This window comes from Streptopelia decaocto (assembly GCF_964273445.1).
Source record: "Streptopelia decaocto genome assembly, chromosome: Z".
Taxonomy (NCBI): domain Eukaryota; kingdom Metazoa; phylum Chordata; class Aves; order Columbiformes; family Columbidae; genus Streptopelia; species Streptopelia decaocto.
Window position 1 is genome coordinate 28,756,479 of NC_138657.1, and position 14,292 is coordinate 28,770,770.

The 14,292-nt window shown below is 44.7% G+C and overlaps 1 protein-coding gene across 4 annotated transcripts in view; it reads right to left on the reverse strand.

Moving 5' to 3' along the window:
• LOC309451289 (transducin-like enhancer protein 1) overlaps positions 1–12,199 on the reverse strand; it is an 83,665-nt gene extending 71,466 nt beyond the window's left edge. For 2 of the 4 annotated variants that reach the window (XM_082074880.1, XM_082074879.1), the window contains exons 1-4: positions 10,865–12,199; positions 10,133–10,233; positions 8,442–8,505; positions 8,304–8,348 (exon numbers count right to left, since the gene is read on the reverse strand). In XM_082074880.1, the coding sequence (XP_081931006.1) occupies positions 8,304–8,348; positions 8,442–8,505; positions 10,133–10,233; positions 10,865–10,888 (234 nt within the window). In that variant the 5' untranslated portion in view covers positions 10,889–12,199. Of the gene's footprint in view, positions 1–8,303; positions 8,349–8,441; positions 8,506–9,828; positions 9,911–10,132; positions 10,234–10,421; positions 10,463–10,864 lie in introns of those variants that run through there. The other 2 variants (XM_082074881.1, XM_082074882.1) reach the window with 2 other exon arrangements.
• Positions 12,200–14,292: the final 2,093 nt, after the last annotated feature.

Sequence of the window (14,292 nt, forward strand, 5' to 3'; positions counted from 1 at the left end):
TTCAGATTAAAGAAACAGCATAAGAGCTTCCCATAAGTCTTGTTAATTAAAGATTTTGTGTTTGCTTAACTGGCAATCTATAGCCATAATTTGAGGCCACAGACAGCCAGCTGTCTGCACAGTAACAGCTGGAAGCCTTATACCCATTTAAAAACCCAAAAATTTAGAGTGACCTTATACCCAAATTCACACATCAGCAGTGACAAAACATTTCAGCTTTTTTGGTTTTAAACAAAAAACTTTGTTGTAAATGGAAACTATTGTGGCAACACCACAAAAGGATTATTTTGCTGTTAGTTATTTTTCACAAGAAGTTGTGGGTTTTTCATTCCCTGCCCTCAGGCATTTAATTCAAATCTATACATTAAAAAAAAAAAAAAATTGAGATCATCATACCATGAAGCAGAAACTACAGCAATTTGAGGGTTTTAGAACACTTATTTTAATAAATAGGCAGATTTCCACAGCTCATAAAAACTATCCAGTTTCAGATGACCTTTCATCTTCTTGACTTAACAAAAGCAGGTTTCCTCATAAAATTACTACCTAAACAAGGTAGCTGAACAAGCATATCCATTCTTGCTTCCCTTCTCCAAAACTGAAAGCTATGTTTTTGTTTCTGCTTGCTAATCCATAGAAGCCTTTAAAATGGCACAAACAGAGGCAGCAGTAGTTTGTTCTCTAAATCAATTTTATCCCCAGCCATCAACTTGATGTTCCAGCACAGAGAAAGAACAGTCTTTTCCTTCTAATTCAAAAATCCATACTGCCATTGCCCTTGCAAACTGCTAAACAAGCAGTATCGGCAAGTCACTTGTGTTCTGTAATATATTTACTGCAAATCCCAACGGCTCGCCTCCTAATGCAGTTTTCTATTGTGTCTGTTCGTGTCAATACACTGACTGGTCACCTTACAAGTAAGTTCCTTTGACCGACTGTTTACACAAACATCAAAAAGCTTCGAGAAGAATAAAAAAGACTGAAGAGGAAAAAAAAAGAACTTCCATGCTGCTGGGGGAGGGAAACAAAAACAAACAAGCTAACACCCACACACAAACAAAAAACACACAACCCTACAACAAAACACAAATTAACCTCAGTTTTCAAGTTCTGTTATCACATAGCCAAAAGGGCTAGTTAGTTCTTCAGATCACCTGCGAAGTACAAGGTATTTCCAGATAAGCAGCCCCTACACAGAGCCTACCTAAGACTCCTTAAAACAACTTTAATTTGTAATTTAATCATCTGTGCCAATTTGTTCACGTCTGAAGAACATAATGAAAAGGCAAGCGCAACTCAACCAGTCCTCAAGCAGAGATTAGAATCTTAAACACTGTGCAATTTATCATTAGCCACAGAATACTATTATCATTATCAAAAATTCAGTGAAACCTACCAAACTTTCTTTAACTGTTTTGCCCATACTAGAAAATATATTTTATAACAATGAGACTTGCTAACAACTAAAATATGCCTCAACATGTACGAACTTAAAATACTACTACCCTATGAAATAATGCTATAAACATTTTTCTATTCTCATCTCACTTGAACATATTGTGAATATGGTTCCAAGTGAGAAAACTCAACATTGTTTCAATTTATTTTTATGAATCTTGACACAGCAACAGAGTGGGCTCTTTTTTTAAGTACCCAAAAAAGTGAATCACTAGGCCTTCTTTCAAAAAGGGACAACCTCAGGAAATAACTTATCTTTAGAACCATTCAGATTTAAACTAGAGTTCAGGTAAGAATAAACTGGGTTTCAGCAAGCTCTAATCTACTCTTCAACCCTCTCCAGCACTATGCCATAAACAGGTCACCAGTGGAGTTTCACATGAGCCTTTACTGCAATCTGTTTTCTGAACACTTTCAGCAGCTCAGCCTGGAAAAGAAAAAAACAATGACTGAAGAACTGCAAAGAGACCTTACAAGTCTAAGCGGGCAATGAAAAGAATTGTATATTAACAAAATTTATGTACACAGCGAGTAGCCATCCCTGACCTCAATGTAAAGCGATGGCTCCTGAGCTTATAATCATCATTCAGGAGCAAGAACCTAAATGTGAAAGGTGACTCCAGCAGTTCAGCACTCCCTGGCAGCCAAAAGAGCAATCTGATACTGGGAACTTTACTAAAGGGGAAAAACCAAACCAAACCAAAAAAAAAAAACAACCCACACAACAACAAAACAAAACCAACCAACCAACCAAAAACAACCACACACAACCAAAAAAACCCACACACATCCAGAAATAATATAAATCTCTGCTTCATCTGCACCCTGAGAACTGCATTTAGTTCTAGTCCCCTCATTTCAACAGGATAAGTTAAAAATGAAAAAGGTTGAATGGAAAAGCAAAGAAGATGATCAAAGAAATCTACACAACCGTGTGGGCTGTGACTGCCCAACCTGAAAAGGAGTCAACAGCGACGGGTTACAACAGAGACATAAAATGTTGAGTGCATTGAAAAAGCAGCTAGGCATCAATAACTTGTAGAGACAGTGGAAGCCTGGTTCAAAGTAAACACAGGTTGGTGTGTGTCCTGCACTTGGGAGAGCCTCCCCACAACAGCACAGCCAGGATGGAAACACACTAGGAAAGAGTTTTGCAAAATAGGGAATGGGTGCCCTGAACAACAAGTTGAATACACATCAGCACTACTCCCTTGTGTTGATGAAGGCTACATCTCACACTAGGATGCAACTGTATGACTGTAACAAGCTGGCTGATTAAAATCAATTGTTCTCCTTTTTGTTGCGCTTGTGTGGCAAGAGGAAGCAGTTGCCAAACTGGAGCAAGTCACTAAGTGACGCCAGTGAGATGATCAGGCAATCTGAGCACACAATGTACCAGGAAGAAGTCAGTTTTGTTTAGTTTCAAGAAGAGGAGGATCAACGGGACAGGAGATCTGACTGTTGACAAAGAGTTGATTATGGAGAAGACTAAAACAGACTCCTCTCAGAGGTGCACAGCAGAAAAGCAGAAGGCTAGCATCACCAGTGCAGAAAGGCAAAGTCCCAATCCCTAACATTCTGTGATTCTGTGTGAAGGTCAAATACTGGAAAGCGTTGCCCAGAGATGTCACATAAGATTACCTACGCAAAATATTCAAGATAGAAATTTGATACTTGCAAAAAGCACAGCCTGTAAGCTCAGGTTGAACATGAGACCAATTTGCATGTACTTCAAAAGTCATTGCTTACAAGTAATTGTAAGGACTGATCTGTTAAACTAGCTGTTTTGACAAAGAGGTGCTGAAAAAATGGGAATTATCCCCATCTACTGTAGTTTTTCCCCTTTCTGAAAGAACTATGAGAACAACTACTATTGCTCAAATAGCTACACCCAGAGTACAACTAAGTAATATGATGTAAAAGACAAAAAGAGTGGTGTTTGACGTAATTGCCATTTGATATCCCAAAGTCTTATTTCAAGTGGAAAGATAACAGCTTTGAGTAGAACTAATTAGGTTATCATTTTTAAAATAAGAGTACCATGCACTCTTCCCATAAGTGCCAGTTAACCTGAAATAGTTTTTAAAGGCTTTTACTGTATGCCAGTGGTGACCAACTATCAAACCTGTAAGATCTTCCAGTTTGCATAGGAGACACAACACAATTTTACTGCTTTGCTACAAACACTTTAATGCTGGAATAGGGTGGGATGAAAGGCTATTAAAATACTCAGCTTGATTTGCTATAACAACTAGCAGAAGGAAGAAAAGTGTTTCCCCAGAATCCGTTGTAACAAAAGGGGTACTACACATTCACAAACATCTTACTCTTCTTCTTGCCCAAAAAATTAGCAGGATTTTCTTTTGCCCACTTGAACCAATCCATATATATACATATATATACATGTATATCAACAGACATTTGGCAACCTAAGTTCCAGCAATGCATGTGGCTGGTAGGAATGCACCTCCTCTCTCCCTCCACAGTTCCATGAGGAACCTGAAACCTGGTAGACAAAGTCTAAAATGTGAGATGATCAAGCAGTATTTAACATATGCACAGTGTTTACACTGTGACATACTTTCAGATCAAGTTGTATATGGAGTCAACACAGTAGATGGTATCTGACAATATGGTTATCTAAAAACCACATACAGGCTTATTTCACACAGTGCCCCGAATCTGTCAGATAACTCCTTAACAGTAATAATGGTCTTGAGCTTGAGTGTGGTTCAAAAGTTGAGAAAGTTGAGGTAATTATTCTAGTCTTTCCTCCCCATTCAAACTGGCAACTCTAGTTGTGGTTGAAATGGCTGCACTGGTGATACAACTGTACTCATTTAGAAACCAAATAGTTGTAGAATAAGTACAACTTTGGAGTGAAAAACATTATGTTCCAATCAACCTTACAAAAACCAGATTTTGTAAGCCTTATGTGACAGGGCCAACTGTAAAATGCTCTTGAAGCACTCACTGCACACCACACCAAAGCCTTAAGGATTATGCAGTTTTCATTCCAATAATTAAAATGCAAAGAGGAAAAAAATAAATTCATTTATCTTCAAATCCCTTTCAACAGCACAGCCATCCTACTCCAGAGTTGTAGAGAGCTAACTAAGCTCCTTAATTCTCTTCTATTTAACCCACTCCTGAAAACTGATATTCTGATATACCCATAAAAGTTTCTGTCCTTTGCTGTTGAGCATTAGAAATGATTCCACAAAACAGTCCAGGCTAAAACATTTAACTCTCATACAATTGGTTAACGTAATGCAGTTTGGGAGTTTTGTACACTTTTCTACAAGCCTCAAGGTACCAAATGACAGATCTGCCTCCAGGCGGGTCACAGACATCACAATAACCCATCCAAAGAAACGGAAACCTAGCTGTCACCATTGGGATAGCAGAAACCCACATACTGTAGGAGTTTATATAGTCTGTCAGTTGGTTCAGTAGTGATGAATTTTTCTTTCTTTGGCTGCCTGCCACTGAACAAAAGCTAATCTTGCACCTAAACAATCTAGGCATTAAACGCACAGGAAGCCTTATCTTCTGACTTATGACAGAAGATGACAAACAGAGCCGGTGAAAATAAAGAGGCACTGCCCTAATAGCCAAGAGCAGCAACCCGTTACGTACAGCATGATTTTTAACACCCAACCAACTTTATATCTTGGCACTAACAGTTGATGCATCTGCTTTGCCAGCCAGGTTGTCACAGTGGGAAAACTCTGACTTGGATGGTATAACACAGAAGACAAAGTTAAGACCATTCTGTCTTCTTATGAAAATAATATCTGAATCAACCCTAAATGAATCTTCAGGTGCTTGTTTGTTCCACCTGTGCAAATCTTAGTAACTATTCATCTTAAAACAATTAACTCTGAAAATGGCATAAGAATTCACACAACATCCTCCTAAGAACTAACCTTTGAAATTCTTTAAAAAAAATATATATATATAAAATAAATCACACAGAAACAAGACCAAAAAAAAAAAGACCCTCACAAACCAGCCACAAATATGCCAGAAAGATTATTTCCTGACCCCTGTTCAGCCAGCAGGTTGAAATGCAGCAGCACCTGGGCTTTAGGACACACTCCTGCAATTCAGCACTTCAAAATGCCCAAACCGCAGTTGTGAAGGAAGCCTTACTATGGCCATTTCTGGACTCAAATGCAACATATTCAAGTGGAAAGCTCTGCACTACAACTGTTTATGTATAGAAAGTTCACCTCAATTAAGTTTGTGTATAGCAACATGAAAGTCCTGACTAACTTTTAGTCAACTTGTAACAGATTACTAATTCAAATGAAGACAGAACTGCTGCTGCAACTGTACCAGTACAAGAAATCAAGCCTTTCACAAGCAAGCAAACTGCAAGTACTTCATTTTATCGACGTGACTCTACCTTAACAGTGATGTATGCACCACACCGCATAAAAAAACACCGCTGCAGTGTAATTTTTCGTTTTTTTCCATTCAGCAGTGCAAGCACTACAAAGGGCTTCACATAGAGTGAGTGCAGCATCCAAATAGGAGGCAGGCCTTAAAAATATTAAAGCTTGTTCAGTGGAAAGTTTCCCCATCACTGCATTTTTCAGTAACAAAGACGTTGTCAGAAATGACAATTTTTCGTGTCCCCTGATGATGCCTTGCTAGCATTTGGTTATAAGCCATAAAGCAGGAATAATTTCAGCCTGTCAGGAATCTAGCTAATGCCCAGTTTCCCCCCAGAGAGAATTCCTGTCAAACGTAATGAGAGCTCCAAAGGCCCTCTCTACAACATAATGAGCACTTAGGCCATGCTGGTGATCAGCCAGCAAAAAGCATCAATTTGAGCCTGGCTACACCCTTGGGGCTAGACGTCACCATTTTTAATAAGAATTATGATTACTATCTGCCAAAAGCCTCCTCAGAACTTATCGTTAGCCATGGAAATTCAGAAGAATGTCATTGGTAGGTTACAGGAAACAAAAAACCTAAGACCACCTACATACCGACAAACTGTAACACCATTTGGCATCCTCATTGCAGGCATCTAAATCAAGAGTCTTTAACAAGAAGGTGCTACTTTTACTGGAAATCAGAATTACTTAACATGTAAAAGCATAGTATATGAGACTCATATGCAGGGAAACATATTTATGCCTTCAAAAGCTTATTCTTTTCTTAACAATGTAACATGCAGAGCAAGTGTGCTCTAGTTCCCCTGGCTAAAGCCAACATAGGTATAATGCTCTGTTATAAATCTTAAAAGCTTCCAAAGTATCACTGCCTACTGGCTATGTAATTATAGTTGTCATACATATAGAACATTAAACCCTTGCAACACACAGATGTTGAGGTCAAAGTGGAAACCTGAGTTCTGACTCTCTTTAATCTTATGGGCTTAATTGATTCTATCTAAAGATAATTCCTAGTACATTTACTGAAGTCACACATTCTCTTCAAAGATCTTCTGAAAATAACATCCATTTCACACCAAGTAAGGCTCCTATACAGATGTTGGCTTCCTCACAGGTTACAGTGTGCCAAAAACTCGTTTAGTAAAATTAAAAAAAAAAATCCCAGAAAGAAATCTCCAAATTACAATTAAATCCCCAAATTACGAAGTCACCTCACAGAATAACTGATATTCTTCTAAAACACAAGACCCAAGAAAACCAATGCAGCTACAGTATATAATCAAGTTAAACACTACTGTAGTTGTTCCGTCTACCTATTCAGTGCATTACTTAAAAAAAAAAAAAAAGTTGTCTTAATATTTTTTCTTTTACCAAGATTTTAGATTCAAACAAGTATACCTCTGAAAACCAAGAGAATACCTACCCATGTAGAAAGTTAGCATGGAATTATACTACTACCTTATCAAATGTAATATTTTTAGGGGAAAACAAAACAAAAATCAAAGACTCCAGAGTTACAAAAGCAAACTTCAGCTCTGCAATTCACTCGCTTAATGAAAGTCTTTGAATACGCTGAAGATCCAAAGCCTGAACTAATCAATTTCTTTGCTGTGCCCTAGCCGGTCAGCCATGCTCTTTAATTTAATGAAACAAGAGTTTTAGATGAAATAGCACATACACATAACGAAAGAATTGTATTGTTGCACTTTGAAATGTGTCCAACTGTGCAACTCCATCTAATGATAATTTTTTTTAAAAGGCCATCGATTTCTGAAAGACTTATTGTACCAGTATCTTGATGAAAAAGTGAATGTCAGCATATCTACAGAATACTTACACCCTGCCATTAATGCTTTATTTGGCAGACAATGACTACTCAATTGAGGGTCCTCTGGGCTGAGCAATCATTTAGCTTTTCTTCTCTTATGAGGTCCTTAGTGTCTTGTTCCAGTTCAATACTCTTTTTATTCACCATTATAGTGGCTGTAAGTGTGAATTTTATGGGAACTTGCAAACTCATAGTCATAACTAGAGCTTTCCAAGCCACTAATCTTTTCATACCTTTAAATGGCAAGGATTTGAGCAACTATCACTACAGGCTACACAACCATAAGACCAGTTCTACATATCAAAAGCTCTACCACCAACAAAAGAAAACCATGTAAAGCACCGAATTATACTTTTGAAACCACAGACAAGATCTTTCCTATTTCATCAATGTATTTCAGGAACAGTATGAAAAAAGCCTGGCATTTAACCTAATCTCTCAGAAATCTACCTCATTGGACAGCAGGTACGCAAAGGTTTACTAATAATAGCTACAAATCAGCCTATTGATTCAGACACATGATACAGTCATCCAAACATAAACGGAACAGCTACATTTAAATGCACTAGACAGACGGCAGATTTTGTGGTAAAAACAAAATGCCTTACCTGTTTGTGCATTTCAATGTTTAATCCATACGACATTTCATAATACTGCAAATGAAGAAGCACACATTATTTTCTTCTGCTAGCTTACATTGTATTCGGAGATATTTACTGAAATCAATAAAAAACAAATACACTTACCATCACATAGTGCCTCTGCATTTCAGTCTTTTCGCTTGCCAGTTTCTCACATTCCAATTTAAGGCTACAAAACAGATCACACTTTAATGTAACTGTTACATCATTCATTTTGACATCTACCCATTTTCTTTGTATTTTGACAGAAGCAGATAATTTTAAAATATCTCATAAATTAACAAGCAATCGCAGGAAGACTTAATTAAAACTTTAAATACAAAGGCTGAACAGTAAATCTAAAAGGCATTTCATGGGTGTTGTGTCAGACCTAGGCTGTTTCCAGAACCTAAACACAGCCAGACTTCATGTTTTGATAAAGAGCTGCTATGAAGTGCTACAACTTTCAACATGTAACAGGATCTGAATTTCTCCAAAGTACTTCTCAGTAGTAAAATAGAGATATTTCTTTGTAGATGACAGCAAATTACTGCCAAATAACACAACTGAAGTTTACAATTACAACTTGAGTATGTCTATAATTCTTAACCCTCTAGCTAATGTTATCTTGCCGGCAACTTGAAAATCCGTAACTTTGATTCTCATTTACTGGAAGGTTTGTTTTCTATTTTTGCTTCCATAAATGAAGTTGCATTTGGCACTTGCCTATCTAACGGCATCTAGAACAGTATAATGCTGGCTAATTTCACTAAGGGTAAATGCCTCAACATCCCCTTTGTTCCCTGGCAAACTGATTTTTTTTAATAACACTAATAAAAATCCTAAGGAACAGTTAGTGTGTAAGCCAGCATTTTTCAGTCATAGCTGCAATAGTACATGTTTACACTGCATTTCTAAAGTAATAAATGGCTTAAACAAGTGAATGATTTTAGATAAGACTGAAACCACAGCATCATAGGTAAGAAAGAGGAAGTCTAATCAAAACCAAGCAATTTTTAACTGGGAAACCTGGAAAGATTTTGTTCCTATCCAGATCCTGCAGGTGCACATAACTACAAAATTAAAGAAGATTAATGCCCCTTAATGCCAACTCCCTTTTGTATGCAAGAGCCCATACCCTAAATCTCTGTGGGGACCTCAGCAGCAAGCACAAATACAACAATAACATCTGAAGGACAGCATAGCAATCAGAAACTCATGCCATAGCTTCAGTAGATTAACATCGACTTTGCGTCAGTACTCTAGTTCTTGTGTGCTTTAACACTCCTTCTTGGCTCTTCTAAGAACCGCATGTTAGCATTTTATTAATCTGTACATTAACACCACAGACAAATGAGCAAACATGAGAATTAGCCTCCTTAATGCTCTGTGCCACAGAATTCGCACTGTTTTTCTCTCAATATACTTAAAGTCCTCCACGTAAGGATCCCTAATAAATACTATTTTTTTTTAATTGCATATAAGCGCCTAACCCCTCCAGTTTCGACGTTACCGGCCTTTCGCAGGTGCCCGGGCAGCACATCGGCAGGAAGACCCGTGCAGAGCAGCAGCGTCATCTCCTCAGCGCCCCGTCCTCCGCGCACCCCCCACCACCGCTGGGACCAGAGCTCCCCGCGTCGCCTCTTTCCAAACCGTCCGGCGGAGGCCGGCAGTGCCGGGGCGGTCGGGTCCCGCGGCGGGACGCAGCGCGACGCCGCACGCCACCGCCTGGACGCGGCCGATCAGTGCAGCCCCCCGCGCCCGGCCGGGAACGGGGCAACTACCCCCAGGCTCTGAAGCGGCCTGCCGGCGCTCACCTGTGGTACTGCGCCTGGAGGAACTGGAACTCCTCCTTGATGCGGTCCAGCGACTCCGGAATGGTGAATTTGAAAGGCTGGCCCGCAGCTTGGTGCGGGGTCTGGTGCGGCGGCGGCCGGTGCGGGAGAGAGAGGAAGGTTCAGACACAGCGCGGGCGCCCCGCGAGATGGTAGGGGCGGCGCCGCCCGTCCCGGCCGGGGCGGAGGGATGCAGGGAGGGATGCGGGGAGGGAGAGCCCGGCCCGGCCCGCCCGCCACCTCCCCGGGGCGCTACGCACTTGTTACCCACCTTCCCGTCCCTCATCTGCGGGGGACGAGGCTAACCACGCTCTGGGAACCGCTCTGGCCCCGACCCACCCGCTCCTGCCGCCGCCGTCGACCCGAAAGCGGGGCGTGCCGGCTCCTCCCCGCCGACCCCCGCCGCGGGGGCACGCCCGACCCGGGCGCCGCGCTCGGCGGGGAGGGGGATGCTGCCCGGCCCAGAAGCAACCTCCCGCCGTCATTCATAAAGCAAATAAGTTGCCGACGAAACAAAAGGGGTCGGAGGAGGGGGCGCGTACCCTCCCTGGCCGCGCCGGCAGACAGGATGCACCACTCCCCCGAGAAAGGGACAAACTTTGGGGGGCGCCCGCCACCCCCATTGCCGGGCGGGGGGGCGCCGGCAGTGCGGTGCCGCCCAGCCCCCGCCCCGCTCCCCCACCCGCATGGAGCGGCGGCCCGGGCCGTACTTACGGGGTGCCGGCTCTGAGGGAACATGGCTCTGGCCGCAGCGGGGTTCCCTCACAGCGTGGTTCTCACGTCGAGCTCTCCGACCTGTCCCGACTTCACACCCCGGGACGCCGAGGAGGCAGGAGCGGCGACACTCGCCGGCCGCTTTCCCTCCGCTGCCGCGAGCAGAAGCGGGTGAGGCGCCGCTCAGTGCCCCCTCCGCGGGGACATCCTCCGGCCGCGGCGTCCTTTGTTGCTGTTGTTCCTGGGAGGGCTGGGGTTGCCCGGAGGAGGGGGAGGGACCGCGCTCGGGACGGTCACCGCCGCTCCGCGCTCCTTCAGCTACGGTCCGGCCGGCGGGCGGCGCCTACAGAACCCGGGCGCGGCGGGACGGGACCCGACGGGACAAGGGGGTGGGGAACGGCCGCCCCGACGTGGGAACGAATAATGCCTCTCTCGGGCTCTCAAGGTGCCGATGCAACTGTAAGGCCGGAAACCTCGGGCGCGGGCGACTTCTCTCCCCACTTCTGCCTCCTACCAAGAGGGGAAAATCCAGGCGGACGAAGCGGTTCGCGGTGTCAGTGGTGGGACCGTCGCAAGCCAGGGGGGCGAGGGAAAGTCTCCGGGGAGGGCCGCGATGCTCCCGGGCGTCGTCGGAGGGGCCAAGTCATCGGCAAGATACGGAGCGATGAACAAGAGAGGAAGGCGGGAGGAGGAGGAGGAAGGGGGCGGAGGGGGCCTCTGCACAGCCGGCCCCGATCGGAGCCGCTCCAGTAGCACATGCACGAAACGCAGGAGGGCAGAGGAGGGGGAACCACACACGCAGCAGAGACTGTTCCGTTAGTTGCAGCGAGGTCCCCTAGGACAAAAGAAAAACGAAACTCCTCCAAATGTCCGTTGGCCCGACCGGTCAAGCCGCCCGCTCGTCGGAAAAAAACAAAACCACCACCAACAACAAAAAAAAAATAATAAAAGAAAGATAAAAGCGTCTGTTTCGGGCTAAATCAGACGAGAAGTTCCTTCGTGCAACGGCACCACTGCAGCCGCCTCCGGGCGAGTGCGCATCGGAGACCTGCGCTTCTCACCAGGACCCGCCGAACGCGTTACATCGCGACGGCATCAGCAGCAGCAGCATCCTTATCCTCCCCTGCTCCGCGCTGCCCCGCCGCTCCTGGCCGACCCAGGATGAAGTTCTCCCCGGTGCAAAATCCGGACCGGAGCTGCCGGAAACGCCACCGGCCTCCTTCCCCGCTCCGCGCTGGCTGGGGCAGCCGGGGCGGTCCCGCGGGAGGCGCTCGGCGGGACGGTGCGCGGCCCTGGCCGAGGGGACGCGCCGGGCTCGGCCGCGCCGCTTACATTAGCACGCGGTTTCACACTCCGCCAGCTAACCAGCCGCCCGGCCCCGCCCACGCCGCCGCGCAGGGGACCGCCGCCGCCTCCACCCAATCGCCGGCGTCGGCACCAACGTGGGGCCGTGATGCGCCCCGGCGCCGCGGACCAATGGGGAGAGCCCGAGCCTCGCCGCCTCTCAGCCTTTCGCTGGGAACAGTTTCTGGCGGAGCGGCCGGAGCTCTTCGAGATGGCCAATAGGAGGGCGCAGAGCGCGGAGAGCCGCGGGGAGGAGGGAAAGGTCGGTGGGAAGGAGAGTGGAGAGGCTGAGCTGTCAATCAAAGTAACGTGGGGCGCTCTGGCGGGCGGGCGCAGTGGGGAGGGGGGAGCGGGGGTGCCGGCGGGCGGTGCAGGAGGCGCCTGCGCGCACCCTGCGCCGGGGCCGACGGCTCCGCAGCGGAGCGGGGGGGAGCGGGGCGGGGGTGCGGAGCGGAGCGGGCGGTGCGACCCTGCTCTGCGCCTGCAGCCCAAGAGGGGCCTCTTTTCCGAGGGGCTCCGTGGCTAGGGGCGGTTTACTCACCAGCGGAGGCGCTTCTCAGTGCTCTGCGTGCCTATTGCGGGCGGGTGCTCGCGGTGCACAGGTCTGCATCCGCCATCTCTTGCGATTAACTGCAGGGGTGCGCGTCGCGGCCGTGGGAAGGATCTGGCCCCTCACCCAACCAGTGCTCTCACGGAGCGTGGCACAGGGCACTCAGGGAAGAGGCTCAACTTTCCTGTCCCGAGAGTTCGCGTTCTAACGCGGGCAGGCGGGTACGGCACCTCCACCCCTCTTCTTTTTGTAAAGATAGGGGTGCATGCTGTGGCAGCTGCTGGCGGTGCTCTCAGCTATATAGAAACACCGTAAAGAAGGATGAAACCTCACACTTGTGTGCATCACTCAAATATACCAACTGAAATACTGGTTAGAGTGACCCTCTGATCAGATGGAAGTTGTCCTTTGGGCAAAACTTTTTTCTTTTTTTTTTCATAAGAGAGGTCTGCTGGAGAGAAGCTGTCAAGAACTTTGCTGTTGTAAATGGTTTATAGGCCCACTTGAGGTAGATGAGGGTCAAACAGATTCCACCGACTCTCTGTGACTACTGAGATGACAAACGGTGACACAGATTGTGGTGGGAAGTAAACTTCAGAACATATCCTCTATTAACAACCACGTTATTCATAGCCGAATTACATGATAATGGTGTGAAATAATGGTACCTTCAAACTTAACATCTTAAGACATATTCATGCTGTTAGTATACCTATACACTTACTAGAAATAGGCCTTAAAATGTTGTATCACATTGTTTAAACACAGTAAGACTAGTTTTATAACTTGCATTTTCTTACAATTCCCCATTAATGTTTACAAAATACACTTATTTAGAATTGTACTATGCTTCATCTTTTACTCTAAAGAAAGAGCAGTCTACATTTAAAATTTGATATGAAGTTTTATATGAAATTTGATATGTTGCAATATCAAGATACAGCTTTCTCGTTCGCAGCGCTAATTTGCATAGCACATTATTCCCAGTTCTACATAGAAATGAGCAAAGAAAAAGAAAGAAAATGACATTCCCTCAGTCTTCTGCAGTGAAGTGTGTACTTCATTCTGGGACTGCAGAGCTTTGACAGTGAAAACAGATGCATGTGTGTCTCTTTGTGTGTGTCTGTGTGAACGTAACAGTGTCCTTACCTATACATATGTATGTGTGGTCACATGCATATAATGTATATGTACATACATCTTTGTGAATATATAAATAAACTTGAAGACTTCTGACATTTTTTTAAGAAATTAGGCAAAATACCTTTGGTAGTGACCTTTGATAGATTGTGTTTCCCGGGCTGTGAATGTAAATTTATCTAGTGTTCCATGTGCATAAGTAAAGTTAAAGATCTTGCATTCTGTTCCTAGCTGTTCCCTTGTAGTCTTGGAAAAGGCAACTCACTGGCACTGGAAAGCTTAATTCATTAATGCTTATAGAGTACTCAGATCTTCAGATTAAAGATGCCATAAAAATGCAAGCTTATACTTTGTGTATGTACGTAGTAGCTATGGAGTCTGTAATAACGTAACA